At 40.4% G+C, this 19,651-nt stretch overlaps 1 protein-coding gene across 2 annotated transcripts in view; it reads right to left on the bottom strand.

Moving 5' to 3' along the window:
- LOC104588307 (Helicase protein with RING/U-box domain-containing protein) overlaps positions 1–19,651 on the bottom strand; it is a 77,997-nt gene that overhangs the window by 9,992 nt on the left and 48,354 nt on the right. For both annotated transcript variants that reach the window (XM_010246183.3, XM_088894603.1), the window contains 2 exons: positions 1,117–1,242; positions 776–1,006 (listed from right to left, as the gene is read on the bottom strand). In XM_010246183.3, coding sequence (XP_010244485.1) covers positions 776–1,006; positions 1,117–1,242 — 357 coding nt within the window. The remainder of the gene's footprint in view (positions 1–775; positions 1,007–1,116; positions 1,243–19,651) is intronic.

The raw sequence follows: 19,651 nt of genomic DNA, 5'->3' as shown, positions 1-19,651 counted from the left end.
AATCATTGCTGCAATTAGTAGGGCTTATGTCGATTTTAGGAGTTCAGCATGTGTAAGCAAAGAGAGATTCTCAGATGATAACTGGCAGGGTCAGATATGGTGGTGAGGACCAATGGATTTTCTGGCACTTTGTGCAAGAGTCTATATCTCTGGCATCAAATATCATCTTGTTCAGGTGGATCTGGAGGTCTGCCAACATTCTAGCAGATAGTCTAGCTAGATAAAGGATAGGGGAGGGCATATCTCTTAATATAGCTATTTTTATCCTTTTTATGTAGTTTCTCAGTGTTAATTTGGCCCTTTAGAGGCTTTTATCTAGCTCCGTGTGGGTGCTCAGATTTGCTTCATATTTTCATCTTTGTTGATTATTATTTATTAATGAAGTTTGATCTCAATCAAATAAATGTATAAGGGTTAAAATAAAGCCACAATTCAGATGAAAGATCCTTGGGATCCAGAACCTGGTAGCGTTGACAATATGCTATATTAATGACAATAAAGAGACCTAAAGGTGCACCGTTGATAGATTTTTTCCTGGGTCTCAGTGCAGTCAACGTTAGTCTCTTTAATGAATTCTATCAAAATAGTTTTCATTGGTAGCAGCAAGGAGGCTCATTAACTAGTAATGGTATAAATGGTGATATGGTAGAGATGGAATTATATTCCAAGTTTGTTATACCATCTCTCCTTCCTTCAATGATGTTTCATTAATGAAAGATGATTGAAATGAAAAAGAAGAAAAACAAAAGAAAAAATTGTAGCAAAGCATCCATACCAAGGCATCAATTTTTGTGCTCGTCTGGAAATCTTCAAGACAAATTCTACTCAGAATACTTGAATGTCTATAACCCTTGATGGTTGTTTTAGTACCCTGGTACTCTGCATTCATCTTTGCTGTGAAGTCAACAGTAAGTGGTTTTGAGCACGATGGGCATGAACCTTGTTCCAAGGTTGTAGAGTAATCCACCAAACAAGCCTTACAGAAAACATGTGCACAAGCAGTAACCTATAACAGAAAGAGGCTTAGAAGACAATTAAATGGACTGCATGTAAATTGAAGGGTGATCAGAGTTAGAAAATAGTAAAATGACAAGAAGATTAAAAACAGTAGCTAACCACTGGCTCCTCTGCTGCATCATGGCAAATGCCACAATCTTGTTCACCAATAGAAGCATCTGTTGCACTTCCATTCCTTAATGCTGCTGTTTTAGAATAGACCACAAGGTATGGATGATCAACTGCCTATGAAATTACAAGAGAAAAATTAGCCAAATGAATTGGAAGAAGTCAACCAGTGAAAGAGTTACCAACTCAGCTCAACCTTAATACCAACTAGCTAGGGTCAGTATTTTTTGTTTTTTTTTTTATCAATAACCAAAATTTCATTAAAGAAGAAAATTATGAACTAGCATCCAAGAGAAGGGGTGAATTCTCTTAGCCCACCCCAAGAACAGACAAAGTACAATCAAAGATTTACAAGCATGCCCACAATGAATATGCCCTTCCTACCCCCTGTTTAGCTAAGGCATCAGCAAAGGAGTTAGCACTCCTTTTAACCCACTGAAGCCTTATTACCATACCCCTTGACAACTATCTAGGGTCAGTATAACGAATCTTGTCCCACAATTTTGCTCTATCAAGAGTCTGTATTCTGTAAGTCCTCAGATAAATTACCTATTATTACTTCAGCTGATATTTCTTTAGTCTTCCCTTTACTCTATAAGAGCTTTTACATGCACCAAGTATTTACTGGTGCAGTCATCAGTCATCTATACACATGGAAACCCATTCACTTGACATTCCCATATCTTGTTACCCATTGGGGAATTCCTAAATTCTATGAGATGTGCTTGTTTCTAATTCTGTCCTTTCTAATCTTGCCACTCTCATCCACCTCAACAGCATCCTCTCAGCTACTTTAATTTTTTGTACGATATAAGTGCAAAGTTATAGAGATAAGGTCATCAAGAAGACTTTGAAGCTCAGTGAGCCAATTCAACTTGAGTGACACATTTTCTATGTTCCAGCTAAAGCTGATTTTTAAGAAATCCAAGAAAAGAAAACTATTTTGCACTCACTACTCAGAAACCTATTGAGCTCAGACTGAACAAAGGGCCAACAATGTTATCATTTGTTTTCATTCTTTCACTTTTTTCTTTTTCCATAAAACAAAGTATGAAGAAGCACGTGAGAAGCCTAAAAAGAACAAGAAAGAGAAGCAATCACACCCCTTATCTCATCATTTTCCTTTAATCATGTTTTGATTATTTTCATAGTTGTTTCTCAGTTAGTTTTGCATTTATAGCTGATTATTGCTGTCAGAAGGGACATCTATGCAATGATTTGTCGAGGGTGGCAGCATATGGTGTCTATGAATAGAAGGATGACTTGGAGAGGTGTGATTCCCTCCTGAAGAGGAAAAATTAAAATTAAATTCTGATGGTTACAATTTTGGAAAATCCCAGAGGGAAGGGGGATAATGAGAGATGCTGATGAGAGGATTTTACTCCGAAACTCAGAGAGGGCAAAATTAATGTCAGTCTTGCAGGGTTTGAAGCTAGAAGCTGCTTGTAATCTGAACAATATAATATGGAGGGGGGACTGCCAAGTGGTGATTTGTTGGCTATGTTCATGGAAAGAAGCTCCATGGAATTTCAAGCATATAATCTCTCTGGGGGTGTCACTTAACATCCCCCAAATCTCTCTGATTGTTGGTACTGATCAGATGATGAAGGGCAAAGTAACCAAGAACAGCAACTGCTCAAACCGGAATCTGATTCAGCTTAGGTATTGTATGATTGTATCAAATTTCTACATAAGAAATATACAAGTAACTCGTGTTCCAGTAAAAGTCAACGCTTTTTGTTCCCAGAAAAAAAGGAAAATAATGGCTCCCTCAATATTTTCTTGACATGCAAGGAGTATAGTATCAACTAACCATTTTTAATTTTAACATCTAGTAAAATTGTGATATCTACCAGGTTTCATTCTGTCTAGCTCCTTAATACACAAGAAATCTATACTCTTGAAATTGAAGGTCTCTTAATTTTTTCAAGGAAAGTTTTGAGCCCTTTGTACAAAAGCAATAATTCTGTGGGTTTTCGAGGAAAGAAGGTATCATATGTCTCTAAATCTATGCCTAAATATCTCACTCTTAGAGTTCATGATGGGTAGTAAAGTCTAGTCTAATCTACCAAACTAGATACAATAAAATGCTGACCCATCTCTCATAAAACTTCCATTCCTCAAACAAGAAGATACTAGGAGCCAACAGCTGTTGCAAACTTGCAATATGTGGTACAGGCTAGTGCCAATGCATGGAGCTATATAACTTATCTCCTAATCCTGCATGTTGTCCTTTTCTGATAGGTAGGTGAACCTATAGATGCAACAATGCACCTTTTTTAAAAAAAAAAAAAAGATTTCCAGGTAACAGCAATTTCTTAGCCCAAGGTTTAATGGTTAGTATAGCTTCTTCCTCATCCTAAAATGCTCTAAGCAATCATGAGTTCAAATACACTTCTCTTGTCATCATGCAATGTCTGTTTCCATTTTTTGTTTTGAACAAAAAATGGCTTAAATTTTGGTAAATGCAATAACAGTTCTAATATAAAAATCAAAGAAAAATAATTGATAACTAAGTAAAATTTGATCTGGATTTCCAGTCTTCATCCCCTCCATCTTTCTTGAAATGTTAAAGTAGTGTTTTTTCATTAACATTTTAAGCAATCACTTGGAGTTGGAGCCGATGTTGCATGTTGTATTATCCCAGAGAGGTTGGAAAAAACATTGGCAGTGGCCCTTTATATTCCAAACCTGGTATAACAAGTTACTGGCAGAGGTAAAAGTGCATTTGTTCACAGACAACGGTAATGGAGTCTTCGAGTGGCCCAGCCTTACAACCCACCTTGATCCTCTCCTAGAACTTCACTGATGTGATAACATTATCCTTCAAATGGCTTAGCATAGTTAATGGTGAACATGACTCCTTTCTCTTGACCCCACTGCACTTCTGTGATTCATCTCAACTTCTCTCTCCATAGTCTTATTATAGGGTTAGTCATGGTTGTTGGGGAAGATAAGATGCCACAAAACTGGAAAAAAAGGAATTTTAATGTTCATCTAGTTTCACATACAGTTTAAGTACCTTGGATTTTGATAATGCAGCCACCAGCTTTATATTAATACCTAACTTTTGCTGACTCTTTGCCTTTTCCTTGATCTAATAGTATTCTATGTTATTATCTTCTTTATTACTATCACAGTAAGCTTCATCATGGACAAGTTATGTTATGGACACACCGCCCGGCAGCACACTGCGGCGCAGTCATAGGCAGCGGCATGCACAGCAGGCCGCACAGCAGCACGCACCGCCCGGCAGTGCACTAGCACGCACCGCCGCACCGCACGGCAGCAGCACTGTGAGACGCGCGCACTGCCCGGCAGCAGCAGTAGGGGGGGCCCACACGACAGCTCATCAGGGGCCCACTTACCTTGCCACTCTAGCCAACTCGCCGCCAGCTGTATTATCCCTCATCCCTTATCCTTACCTTATCTTATCTTCTTAGTAAGAGTTCGGTTTGCCACTAGAAGTAGGAGTTGTGTTACCATTAGGAGTAGGTAATTAGGAGTTTGAGTTTAAGTTGGATTACCCTAGCCTAGCCGAATCCAACAAGGAGTTTCCTTCTGTAATCTCCTATTTAAGGAGCTACGAATTGAAGTAAAGCATTTAGTTTTCCAGTCAAGAGAAGAGTAAGGAGAGTTCGGGTGGTCTCTTGGACAAATCACCCATTCGGAGAGTTCGGGTGGTCTCTTAGAAAAATCACCCATTCGGTTTTCCACAATAGGTTCTGCACGCAAGGGTAGGCGCAAGGGAAAGCAGGGCTTTCTCCCCGTGGACCGACCCGTGACGAGATCCTACGCTCGGGCCCATAACATTCTGGTATCAGAGCCAAACGTCATGGGCGATATAGAGCATCTATCATCCAAGGTCCACGAACTGGAACATAGTCTAGCAGAAACCAGCATGGAGGTTCGTGAGGTCAAGGAAGATGTCAAGGAACTGCGACGCCTGCTGGAAGCGTTCCTCTCCAACAAAGAAAGAAGTTCTGAGGGAACTGCCACCACCAACAGACGCCGCCAGGACTGGGCAGAGACGTCCAGCGAACAGCAGATCGTGGCCCCGACAGCCGCAGTTATTCCCAAGTATAGCCGTTTGGAGTTTCCCTCATACAGCGGTAGCGGAGACCCACTAGGATGGCTGTACCGCTGCGAGCAATTCTTTCGTAATCAACGCACGGAGGAGAAGGATAAGGTCAGTCTGGCCGCGTTCCATCTAACGGAGGAAGCGCAACTCTGGTTCTACCGAGTGGAGCAGGAGGAACCAGAACTCAGCTGGGACCAATTCAAGTCCTACTGCCTCCTCAGGTTCGGGCCCCCATTGACGAGCAACCCACTAGGTGAGTTAATCAACCTCAAAAAAACAAGCACCGTGGCTGAATACCAGCGCCAATTTCAGACCCTTCTCGCCAAAGCCGCCTCGGTACGCCTAGATTAGCAAGTGGATATGTTCACCGCGGGATTGGCTGAGACCCTGAGGGTAGATGTGGAGATGCAGCATCCTCCCAACCTAGTCACCGCCATGAACCTAGCTCGTGCTTTCGAACATAAGCTACAGATCAGCCGAGGGCCTCCATCAACATGGGCATCCCCGGAACCACTCGAAGTGGCTCCATATTCAGCAGCCAACCAAGAACGGAAGCCACAGGCAAGCACCAATTCCAGATCAACATCCAGCATGGGGAGCAGCGTCATTACACCCCCTATTAAGCACTTGTCCAGGGCTGAGATGGCAGAACGCAGGGCGAGGGGGCAATGTTTTAATTGCGATGAACTCTACTCAGCAGAGCACAAGTGCAAGAGACTTTTCTGCCTCCTGGTGGAACACGAGGAAGATAAGGATGAACCCCCTTCATTGGAACCCGATCCAGGAGGGTAAAGTCATTCCACCTATCTGGGAGGGTGTTTTCCGACACCCATTCGAGCTTGAGGACAAGCTCGTAGTCCAGGAGGGGTGTGATGTTATGGACACACCGCCCGGCAGCACACTGCGACATAGTCAGAGGCAGCAGCACGCACAGCAAGCCGCACAGCAGCACGCACCGCCCGGCAGCGCCGCACAGCAGCACGCACCACCCGGCAGCGCGCAGCACGCACCGCCGCACCGCACAGCAGTAGCACTGTGAGACGCGCGCACCGCCCGGCAGCAGCAGTAGGGAGGGGCCCACACGACAGCTCATCAAGGGCCCACTTACCTTGCCACTCTAGCCAACTCGCCGCCAGCTGTATCATCCCCCATCCCTTATCCTTACCTTATCTTATCTTCTTAGTAAGAGTTCGGTTTGCCACTAGAAGTAGGAGTTGTGTTACCATTAGGAGTAGGTAATTAGGAGTTTGAGTTTAAGTTGGATTACCCTAGCTTAGCCGAATCCAACAAGGAGTTTTCTTTTGTAATCTCCTATTTAAGGAGCTACAAATTGAAGTAAAGCATTCAATTTCCAGTCAAGAGAAGAGTAAGGAGAGTTCGGGTGGTCTCTTGGACAAATCACCCATTCGGAGAGTTCGGGTGGTCTCTTGGACAAATCACCCATTCGGTTTTCCACAATAGGTTCTGCACGCAAGGGTAGGCGCAAGGCAAAGCAGGGCTTTCTCCCCGTGGACCGACCCGTGACGAGATCCTACGCTCAGGCCCATAACAAGTTATTGTCATTTCTTTTTTTTATCACCTTTACCTCCCCTATTTTTTCACAGAATGGACCTTCATCAATTGTGTCGTTGTCTTCCTTCTTTAACCACTCTAAAATCTCACCATTATCATCCAAGCCTTATCTGGTTCCAACTATGTGGGGTTGGCTACATGAATCCTGTTTCACCATTCTTTCCTGTTTAAACCCATGTCCATTATTAAATTTTTGGTGCTTAAATCATTTCTTACTACTTCTACCCATGTCCCTTTTGGTCTATCCCTAACCCTTTGTTAGACAATGTATGCCCTTAGCTCCAATCAGAATGATGTACATTATGACATTTAATGTAAATGAATAAAGTACATATTTGATTCATATTATCATGGTGCGTTTCTGTGTAATACCCTTAAACTGGACACATATGAGACTCGTGTTAGTTTAGAATTTTCACAGCCGTTGGATAGATCTGGGGAGATTTTGGAGTGGCTTGTCTCAGCTGCCAGGGTGAGACCTAAGGTACATGCAGTGTGGGTTTTCTTGAAACCCTGAACCGGACCAGAATTCCAGTATTGCCTTGAACCTTGGAGATAGATGGGCAAAACTGGAATGTTACACCTGACCCCTAGACTCGATTATGATACTGCACTAGGTGTCGAATTGTGTTGTCTTTGATATGCCAATCAGTGAGATCCTTAGAGGGGGTCAAAACCTGGGTATGTTGGGACAATCCGAGAATTCATCTAAGTGGGTGATCATAGTGACAGGATCATCCCCTTTGTCGGACAAAGTGAATGATCGGGGATGCACTCTCTCTGATGGAAACCAAAATTGTCGGCAGTCGATTTCAACCGTTGAAATTTGTTTTTGCAAAATATATTTATATAGAGATATACATATATATATTATGGTTTCAAAATGTTTGCAAAAGGTTTTAATTCCCGGGATCCATGTGAGCAGAGAGTGCAGCACTGTACCTTACAGCCGAGAGAGAGGTCCTCTCTTGTCGGGCAGTGTTTGATCATTATGGGCTGAGAGGTTAAGTGTAAGACCATTGAGGGTAATACTTGATGGGTTAATCTTGCATCTGCCCACAGTCCTTGGGTTTTTATAAGGTGGCTTGACCCAAGGACCATTTAGTGTAAATGTTGGGCCCATTAAGAGCCCATGGTGATGGACTCAGGGGTTCACTGTCTCCTACAGTGAATTCGGCCAGGCCTTGTAATAGAGGCTGGGCTGAACCCATGTGGCTGATGTGTAGATCAATGTTTGGGTCCCACGCTATACAAGGATATCCAACTGTGCAGTAGTTTGGAGGGTAAGTGAGCAGATGGACTTAATGGGCCTAAAGCCCAATTCGAACTGGCTTAAAGAGATTAATTAAAAAGGGGCGGTTATGGGATTTAGATCAGCAGATAGGATAAGGGATTGTCCCTATCCACTTAGAGAGTCCAAATCCAAATAGAGATTTGGATCAGGAAACTCCTAATTAGATTAGGAGGGCTGATCTTTATCTGCAAATAAGATAAGGGATTATCCTTATCTCTTAAAGAGAGTCCAGATCCAAATACAAGATTTGGATTAGGAAATTCCTAATGGGATTAGGAGAACCTCTCTTTAAGGCTATAAATAGGAGAGCAGGGCAAACCCTCAAAACACAACAGAAACCAATCTGACTACTGAATTCAGAGAGAAACAACACAGTTAGACTGCACTGTCTCCTTCTCTCCTGCTCTTGCCGCCATACCAGTTCGATCTCCACTTGTGGGAGCAATCAAGAAGTGTTCTTGATATTACTTTTTGGTAGAAAAGGTAATCAGAAGTCGTGCTCACTGTCCCTCCATCAGATTCTTGCTGAAGAATCAGGTACTTGCTGAATAGCCATCCTGCTGATTCTGCTTCATCCTACACCGTGTCATCTTCGATGGAAGCAGTTTTTGGATCTTTCCTTGGGCATGAACACCTTCATTGGAGGTTATTGTTACTTTGTATCAGGTATAACCCTCCACTCCCTTTTGGGTTTAAGATCTGGTCTGGTTTAGGTTCAAGATTGATCCTTCAAAATGCAATTTTCTAAAATAGGGAATGTGATTCCCACCTGGGAGAGAGAAATTTTTGAAATTTCGCCCAACCTTCCTGCAGGGTTCGGCCATCCATATGATGCATCTCTCATCCCTTCACCCTTTTTGGCCACTTCAACTTGCAATAAAACACTTATAGATTCCGTTGATGGTCTTCTGTGCACATCACCAAACCATCTTAGTCTACTTTCTCTCATGTCTGACTAAATAATAATTTTAATTTTTAAGTTGGAATTACTGAACCTTAGACATGTTAATTTAGTCTATTGACTTTATTCTGTTATTGACGTAGAATATAGAAATTAAAATAATCTATCAAAAACTCTTTGTACTTATTTTTACTTTGTTTTTGTTATATATCAAATTTTCAATTATTAAGTATTAAATTTTTTATTTTGAAGCTGTGATTTGTGAATCACTTGAATCTTAATGCTTGTAGAAAGTAGAAACAATAAACTTTAAGAAATTAGGTGCTGCAATTTGATCATTTCTCCAAAGTCTAATCTCTATTTCATCTACAATCTAGAAGAGGGGGAAAGGCTATATCTAGACCTGGCAAAAAGTTGACCCAACCTGCGAACCCAACCCAACCCAACCCGAAAAAACAGAGTTAGGGTCTTATATTTAGCTACCTGAATGTGAAAATGACCCAACCCGAAAAAAAACTGGGTTGGGTTGGGTTGGGTCATGGGTCAACCCGTTGATGGAAAAGAGGTCAAATTGGACTCCTTGCGTTGTACATTGTACAGATTTATTGTTAGAGTCCATTGCGAAAATGAAAGTTTTTAATGAAATAATTGAGAAGGCAAAGCAAGTCAAAAAATTTATTTACCGACATGGATGGTTTTTAAACTTAATGAGGAGTTTCACAAAAAATTGAGAGCTTTTACGTCCAACAATTTCTCAGTTTGCCACAACTTACTTGACATTGCAAAGCATTTATAAACAAAAGCAACCTCTTCAATCAATGTATGCTTCCGAAAAGTGGAATGAGAGCCATTGGAGTAAGCATCATGAGGGTGCCAAGGAAAAATAAACTATAATGTTTTATAGCAAATTTTGGCCTCATGTGGAATTTTGTGTAAAGACCACTTTGCCAATTGTTGCAGTGTTAAGAGAAGTTGTTTCTGAAGTAAGACCCTCAATTCCTTATTTGTACAAAATGATGGATTCGGTAAAGGAGCAAATTGTATTTCTTTGTGGTGCGATAAAGAGAAAATACATGTCTATTTGGAATAAGATTGATGAAAGATGGACTCCTCAACTTCATGTCCCTCTTCGTGCATTTAAACCCACAACTACGCTATGAGCCAAATTTTTCAATTGATTGAAAAGAGAGTGATTAATTGTATGCATGAAAAGGATGATTGATAAGCATAAGCGTGCCCTAGTAGATTGTCAATATGGATAAGTATGATAAAGCACTAGGAGATTTTGGTTGTGACGTGGCAATTGATACAAGGAAGAGGCAATCTCCTAGTAAGTGGTTTATTTGTTTAATAACTAGTATGCATAATTATTTTTTTAGATATTTTAAAGATTTATTAATGTCCTGTTATATGATTTTTTTCTAGCTGATTGGTGGGCACAATATGGAACCTAAAACACCAGAATTAACAAGATTTGCTATTCAAGTTTTGAATCTTACATGTAGTGCTTCTAGTTGTGAAAGAAACCGAAACACCATTGAGCATGTTATTATTTATTTTCTTATTTACCTTTTAGGTTTTTATGTAATAGGTGTGTTTTGTCAATGTTTTTAATAATTAATATTGTCTTTGTACTAGATACACACAAAAAAGAGAAACAAATTAGAGCAACAAAGGTTAAATGCTTTACTTTTTGTGATGTATAATATGAAGTTGAGGGAAAGAAATATGGAAAGGAAGGCAAGTGCAAGTATTGATCCCATTTTGACACAACATGTGGAGGATGATGAATGGATTACTAAAATTGATGATCCCGTTCTTCCAACTAATCCTTCTTGGGTGGATAAAGGTTAAATGCTTTAGTTTTTGTGATGTATAATATGAAGTTAAGGGAAAGAAACATATTGATCCCATTTTGACACAACATCTGGAGGAGGATGAATGGATTACTAAAATTGATGATCCAGTTCTTACAACTAATCCTTCTTTGGTGGATAATTACACTTTGGGCCTTGAAATTGTTGCAGTTGAGGTGGTTGAAGATGCAAATAGAGATCTAGTAGAGCCAACAGCCCCTACTATCAAAGAAGGATCAAGTGGAAGAAAGAGGGGCCTATGTGATAGTGGTAACAAGACAGTTGATCGTAGAAGTCAAAAGGCTCAAGTCACTGAATCTCAAAGTAATAATTAATGTCTATTGGTTCTATTCGAGATTTCTAGTGGTCTAATTAATTTTATAGTTAAGGATTATTATGAGTGAGGTGGCATATTGTTATATTGCAATTGGATTTTGTTTATAGGGACAAGGAAAGGTAAGAGTGTTGAATTAAATTTGATTAATGAGGATGAAGATGATGAAATAGGGAGAAATGAACCATATGATGTAGATGCAACTATTGAAGCCGATGATGATGCCCTTGTTCTTTTGGAAGATGATGATTTAGAGCCTTTTTGATTGAGTTTCAGTCCTTCGAGTTTTTTTTTTATTTTTTTTGTGACCTATATTGCATAGTTGAATCAAGAATTGTATGTTACTATGTTGTTTCTTGGAGTGGAAATGAACTTGAGATAGAACTCAAATAATGAGTTACTGACAATTTGACAAATGAACTACGCCTTCTACATTTATCTTTTAGTAATATACCCACTATAATTATAAAAAAAAAAATACATGCTTGAGGCTTATGCCTCCTTACACTCGGGAGGCTTATGCCTTCTACATTATGAACTACGCCTCACACCTCCAGGTAGTGGAATGCCTTGCGTCACACCTCCACGTTTTAAAACATTGATTGTACCCTGATTGTCAAGGAGACCATTTTCTTCTATTTTTGTTTTTGAATACCAGTGCTTCAACTCCAACGATAGAAGTTAGCTTAAAATCAATATTAATCCCATAAATGCAAGTGTTCAAGTATGTTGAAATAATTGATTTTAATTTGTTAGGGTCTGTTTGGCTGATTAAAGCATTTTTTTCTGTTATTGTACTTTACTTATAGTAGGGGCACAAGGGTCATTTCCCTTCTTATATTTTTCGCCCTTTATATTATAATGAAGTTGGCGCCGCAAGCACGGTTCCATTGCCTCTAATCCTTCTCCTTTCTTTCTTATCTTCTTCCTCCTCTTTTCTTCTCTTCTCTTCTCCTTCATTCTTCAAATCGGATTTATTGTCAAGATGGTATCAGAGCGTGGCCATTGAATCTGGGCGATCAAGTTTCTTCTCCAAGCTGCTGAATCTGGGCAGAATAGAGGATTAAATCTAGGTTTTCCTTTGCTTGTTGACTTGATGTCATGTGTGTAAGGATCTCTCTTAGTGATTAATGCTTGTAGACCTTCTGGAAAACTAGTAGGTTGGGAATGCTATTCCGTACAGGTCTGAAAATCAGTATTGTCATATTGTTTTTCTGGAAATTGGTGCTGTTCTTGTGCTCAAATTAAGTCCAAAACTGAAGTGTGTGGACTGATCACTTGTTGTGGGTGGAGCTTTTTGTTCTGATATAAGGAGGGATCCTAATTTGAGGTTTTAGATAAAAAATTTTGTGTTGACCATGTCATCTGAGAACTCTGCTACTTTAGGGATTTCAGGAAGTCAAAATGGAGTGAATGGGGGAATGGATATGAGTTTCCCCATGGCTGTCATTCCCTTTGATGGTCTGTGTAGAGAAGATGGGCCGAATGGCCCATAGGCTGTTTATCTTTTTTTATCTTTTATGTTCTTTACTATAATGGGCCTCAAGCTGGGCTTTATTCTTTTTTATGTTATGTTTTTTAATTTTCTGCCCAACTAGGGGCCTCTCTGTAAATTACTAAAGTTTAACTTAATGAAATATAATTAAGGGAGTAAGAGAGGAGGTTATGTTTGAAAATCTCTCTCTGAACCCTAGTTGCCGCCACCTTCTTCTTCTTCTCTCTTCTTGAAACCTGATTTCTGCTACTTTCTTTTGATTTTCTACAACTTTTTAAACAGTCCTTTCTTTTCAAAAGGTTGTTTTTCTTCTTGGTATCAGAGCAGGTTCAACTTTTCACCCCTTTTTTCCCATACACAGTGTGTATGGAGAACTGAATCGTATGAATAGTTAAAGAAACCTATTTCAGCCCAGTTGTTAGTGGTTTTTGAAGAGAAGGGGACTGGTTTTGTCGTCCTCCTGACATATTCACGTGTGTTGCCTGAAACCCTAATTTTCTGGAGAAATCAGATTGCGGGCCCCATAGGGAGTTTGACCTGGGTGCTCAATGACTGAAGGTCTTCTCATCCTTCATCTTGAAGATCGAATCAAGTGGATTGGTGTTCTGTGAAGTCTACAAGGAGCGGCTGAGGTTTCTCTGTTTCTCCCGGCTTCTAGGTGTGACGCAGGTAGCTGGTATGGCTGCATAGAGGTTGGCTCACAACACAGTTTTTGTTCTATCTTCATTTGTTGTTATTCGAAGTTGTTAGAAGTTATTTTCGAAGTATTTAAGAAGATGAACCCTTCAGAAGTTGAAAACAAGCACGTTGCTGAATCCGGACAGGTTCCGGGAGCCTCTATAGACTCTCTACTGGCTGTGATCACAGTCAAGCTGGATGAAACTAATTATCTAGCTTGGTCACAATCAGTAAAAATTCGTATTTGTAGTAGAGGTAAATGGGGTTTTATCTCCGGGAGCAAGAAGGCTCCTTTAGAAGACGATCCATCATATGAAAAATGGACGCAAGAAAATTATACTGTTATTGGATGGCTTGTGAACTCAATGCAACCACAGATTAGTCAACACTATTTGTGGATGAATTCAACAAAGGAAATTTGGGATAGTGTTGTTGAAACCTATTCCCATAAATTAAATGTGGCCAGGGTTTACAAATTGAGAAGTGATGTGAAGAATTTGAAACAGGGGGAGAAACCATTAGCTGTGTATTTCTCAATACTGAAATCTTTATGGCAAGAAATTGATTTGATAGAAGCTGTAGCCTGGGACACCACTAATGATGCTGAGACCTATAGGAAACTTGTTGAGAGAAACAGGGTGTTTGAGTTTTTGACAGGGCTGAATTCGGAGTACGACATCACAAAGCAAAATATTTTATCCAAGGATTGTGTTTCACTGTCTCAAGCCTATGCCTTGGCAAGTAGTGAAGAAAGTAGGAGACTTGTCCAGGTCCAAGGGGCTGGTCTAAATGATCATTTTGCTAATATGGGAGTGAAACCCAAGGGAATTGCAGGGACTCCAAGTAGCTCAAGGAAGAAAGAAATTATTTGTGAGTACTGTAAGAAGCCAAAACACACTAAAGACAAGTGTTGGAAATTGCATCTTGAGCTTCTTCCTCTTCGGTTTCAAAAGAAGTCTGACAATATGAAGGCAGGGAGTGCCAATATTGCTACTGGTCCAAATAGTGATAGATACCAAACTGAAGAGATGACTGCTAGTGAGCAGTTAACAGCTATGAAGGCAGAATATGAGAAGTTTTGGAGGATGATCAATCACCTAGAGGGTGTGGCCTCCTCTTCCAACCCTCTAGGAAATTCAACATCTTCTGCATTTGCTCATTCAGGTATACGGGCTTCTGCCAATCATGCAACTATTTCAGGTAATCGTAGGATCCCTTGGATTATTGATTCCGGTGCTTCTAATCATATGACCAGCCTTTCCACTTTGTTTGTTTCTTATGATTTACTTCTTGGTTGTGACAAAATCACCCTATCCGATGGCTCTCTTGCCCCTATCTTCGGCAAGGGAACCATCAAGGCTACAGATTCCTTGGTATTTCCTTCTGCTCTTCATGTACCCAAGCTAAATACAAATTTGTTATCTGTAAGTAGCCTAACCAAGTCATTGAACTGTTGTGTAACCTTCTTTCCTTCCTATTGTGTTTTCAGGATCTGGAGTCTCAGAAAGTGATTGGGAGTGGCCATGAGGCGAATGGAATATATCTGCTGGACACTCCTGGATAGAGCCATGAACAACTTAGAAAAGTTGCTTTTGGGTCTACATCTACAGAGTCCATCAGTTGAGTCATGCTATGTCATTTCTATTTGGGTCACCCTTCTTTTTCTGCACTAAGTCATTTATTCCCAAAACTGTTTTAAGGGAATTAGTCTGTCCAGTCTTCATTGTGAGTCGTTGAATTGTCAAAACATTGTAGAAGCAGTTATCCTTTGAGCAATAAAATATCTTCTTCTCCTTTTCATATTGTGCACTCTGATGTATGGGGGCCTTACCACTTACCTTCTATGGGTGGCTACAAATATTTTATCTTGTTCATTGATGACTTTTCTCAGTTCACATGGATATTTTTTATGAAGTCCCATGATGAAGTTCCCAAACTTGTGAGGCAATTCCATGAATTTGTCCTAACCCAATTTGATACCAGAATTAAAATTTCCAGATCCGACAATGCAAAAGAATATTTTGAGAAAAACCTAACCTGCCATCTCACTGATTTGGGGGTTATTCACCAAAGCTCTTGTGTTAGGACCCCAGAACAAAATGGAGTTGCTGAAAGAAAAAATAGGCATATTGTTGAAGTTGCAAGAAATATTCTATTTGAATCACATGTCCCTACAAAATTTTGGGGTGATGTTGTTCTCACTACAACCTACCTAATCAACTGTATGCCATCTAGGGTTTTGGGGTTTAAATCTCCCTTCAGTCTTCTTCATCCGGGCAAGGATCTTTTTCTTATTCCTCTTCGTGTCTTTGGCTACACTTGTTATGTGCATATCCCAAGTGTCCAGAAACATAAATTTGAACCAAAAGCCCACAAGTGTATCTTTCTTGGTTATTCCCCCACACAAAAGGGTTACTATTGTTTTGATCCGAAGATTGGCACTCGGTATGTCTCCATGGATGTCACCTTTGATGAGCTCTCTTCCTTTTATGATTCTTCTCAGGAGAGGCATTGTCCAAAGGGGGAGAATTTGTCACAGTTGTTTGCTCTTCCCCTTCTTGTCCCAATTGAGTCTTCTGTTGAGACTCCTCCTCCTTCAAATGAGTCAAGGGAGGATCAGTCATTTCATTCTCATTCTAGTGTTCCTATCCCTCCTCCTTTACCTCATCGTCCTCTTTTTAATCCCGGGTTGTATCAATGGCAGAGAACCAGAAATGAGCAGATTGTTTCCCCTACAGCACATGAGCCTCCTGCAATTCCAATCACAAAAGAGACAGCAGGTACTGATACAACCCCTTTCGAGTCATCTTTCCCAGACCTTGATATCCCTATTGCTATTAGGAAAGGAAAAAGGAAGTGTACTGCACATTGCATTTCCAAACACCTTTCTTATAGTTTGCTATCTCCCTCATATTTTGCCTACCTTTCTTCTGTTGCTTCTAACCCAATTCCCATGTCTGTGTCAGAAACTGTTACTATTCCAGAAAAGAGGGATGCTATGAGAACAGAAATTGATGCCCTGCACAAGAATGACACTTGGGAAGTGATTGATTTGCCTGAAGGAAAGGATCCAGTAGGCTGAAAGTGGGTTTTTACTATTAAATATCATGTTGATGGCACCATTGAAAGGTACAAGGCTAGGTTGGTTGCTAAAGGTTATACATAGACATATGGGATTGATTATCTAGAGACCTTTGCTCCTGTTGCCGAGATGACTTCGGTGAGAGTTTTGCTATCCCTGGCTGCACACTCAGACTGGCCACTTTATCAGCTGGATGTAAAGAATGCATTTCTGAATGGAGAGTTACATGAGGAGGTCTATATGTCTCTTCCTCCAAGGGTGTATGAAACAGATATGAAAGGGAAGGTCTACAGGCTGAAAAAATCTCTTTATAGACTTAAATAGTCCCCTAGAGCATGGTTTGAAAGGTTTAGGGCTGCCCTTGTTAGCTTTGGCCATGTACAAACACAGTCTGATCATACCCTCTTTGTGAAGAGGAGAGGATCCTTGGCCATTTACCTGATTGTGTATGTTGATGATATTGTTGTGACTGGTAATGATGTATCAAGGATTAATGATCTCAAATCCTTTCTTCATACAGAGTTTGAAATCAAAGATCTGGGGGAATTGAGATGCTTTCTTGGCATAGAAATTGCTAGATCCAAGGATGGGATCCTTATCTCTCAAGAAAGTATGTACTTGATTTGCTCTCTAAAACAGGGAAGATGGGTGCTAGACCAGCTGCTACTCCTATTAATATGAGTCATAAACTCTGCTTCAGATGGAATATTATTGAAAGATAAGGGAGTCTTCCAGAGACTACTTGGAAAACTTCTCTATCTATGCATGACTCAGCCAGACATTGCATATGTTGTCAATTGCATTAGTCAGTTCATGCATGCTCCCAAGGATACTCACATGGCAGCAGCAGAGAGGATTCTGTGTTATTTGAAGGGTTCCCCTGGAAAGGGAATTCTATTTGCTAAGCATGGCCATAGAAACTTGAAGCCTATACAGATGCTAATTGGGTCAGAAACATTGATGACAATCAATTGTTGCCTGATCTTCAGCCGAAGCTGAATACAGAGCCATGGATCATGGAGTTTCTGAACTACTGTGGCTTAGATCCTTGGTGGAGGAACTGGGTATTGAGCATGATAAGCCAATGATGTTATACTGTGATAATCAGGCTGCCATCAACATTGCTTACAATCTAGTACAACATGACAGAACTAAACATATTGAAGTTGACAGACACTTCATTCGAGAAAGTGTAGCTTCTGGAGAGGTGTGTCTACCTTTCATCACTTCTGAAGGACAGTTAGCTGATTTCCTCACCAAGGGCATTCCCAAGGCTAAACTTCAGCATGATACTAGCAAGCTTGGCATGATTGACATCTATGCTCAGCTTGAGGGGGAGTGTAGAGAAGATGGGCTGAATGGCCCACAGGCTGTTTATCTTTTCTTATCTTTTATGTTCTTTGCCGTATTGGCCTTAATCTGGGCTTTATTCTTTCTTAAGTTATGTTTTTTAATTTTCTGCCTAACTAGGGGCCTCTTTGTAAATTACTAAAGTTTAACTTAACGAAATAGAACTAAGGGAGTAAGAGAGGAGGTTATGTTTGAAAATCTCTCTCTCTGAACCCTAGTTGCCACCACCTTCTTCTTCTTCTTCTCTCTTCTTGAAACCTAATTTCTACTACTTTCCTTTGATTTTCTGCAACTTCTTAAACAGTTCTTTCTATTCAAAAGGTTGTTTTTCTTCTGTCTGAATTACCTTGAATGATCTAGGAGAATAAAACTCTACATCACTGCTAGGGGAAAAATAGGATACATCAATGGAAAAATGAAGGAACAGAAGAATAGAAGTGCTGAATATGATAGTATGGTGATGTCACATGGCTCTTGGTTTCCATGCTACCACAGGTAAGAAAGACATTTATGTGGGCTAAAATTACTTGTGAAATATGGGAACAAGCAAAGTCCACCTATTCAGAGCAGAGACACTATGCCAAGATATACCAAGTGCAAGTTGAATCATCCACTTGCAAGCAGGGGGAAAGGAGTCTCTCGATGTACTATTCAAATCTGACATCAATATGGAAAGAACTTGATCACTATTAGAATGTAAATTGGAAATGTGATGAAGATGCAAAGGCATACAAGTCACTTGTATCTCAGCAGCGGGTATTTGCCTTCCTCTTGGGGCTGAATCCTTCATACGAGTCCATCAGGGTGCAGATCTTGGGAAGTAAAGACTTGCCATTAGTTCAGGAGGTTTATACCTTAGTTCAGTCAAAAAAGAGTAGAAGAAATGTGATGAATCGTACAGAGGGGGAGCCAGTCACCCTAGCTGTCCGAGGAAGTTCAGATACTAATGTTGGAGGTGGTTTTAAGAAGGGTGACTCTCAGAAGAGAACAGATGATAAGAGTAAACTTTGGTGCACTCACTACCAGAAGACAAGACACACCAAAGATACATGTTGGGATCTCCATGGAAAACTTAAATGGGCACAGGATTTGGGCAAGAAGTCAACAACTGATCAGAGCAAGAAACCAAGTCAGCAAAATCAGAAAAAGTATAACTCAACTAATATGGCATCTCAAGAGACTGGTCCCATGGTAACTCAGGGAAGGCATCCCAGTTCTGACCCTAAGGACGAGATTATCAACTCCTGTGACCATTTGGAGTTATATGGTAGGACTCTTCGCCAGATGAATTTTGGTCCTACTCCTACCTCTTTCGTGTTTGCATCGGGTAACACTGCCACTGCCTTCCATGTGTCATCTCATACCTCTGATTCCCCTTGGGTAATTGACTCCGGAGCCTCAAACCACATGACCGGTAAGTCAAATTTATTTCAGGCATACAATCTTCTCTCTGGGAGAGATAAGGTGAGACTAGCTGATGGTTCTTTCTCCACCATAGCCAACCAAGGAACCATATCTCTCCCACTCGGCCTTACCCTTTATAATGTACTACATATTCCTAAAGTACCTATAAATTTGTTTTCCATTAGTAGTATTACTCACTCCTTTAACTGTTCAGTTACTTTTTTTTGTCTTCATTTGTGTTTCAGGATTTGGCCTCGAGGAAGACGATTGGTAGAGGAAACATGGTGGATGGTCTCTACGTGTTGGAGAATAAAGATGGTCTTGTGGCTACAGAATACTTGAGTTCGTCCAGTGAAAGTCAAGCCTATTTATGGCACAGTCGTCTTGGTCATTTTTCTTTTGAGTCATTAAAAGTTACATTTCCAAAGTTGTTCGAGTCTTTGTCAATGAGTCAGTTGTAGTGTTAGACATGTCAATTG

This window comes from Nelumbo nucifera, chromosome 1 (genome assembly GCF_055504915.1).
Source record: "Nelumbo nucifera cultivar China Antique chromosome 1, China Antique-T2T, whole genome shotgun sequence".
In the NCBI taxonomy this organism is placed as follows: Eukaryota; Viridiplantae; Streptophyta; class Magnoliopsida; order Proteales; family Nelumbonaceae; genus Nelumbo; species Nelumbo nucifera.
This window is presented reverse-complemented; position numbering and strand designations above follow the sequence as displayed.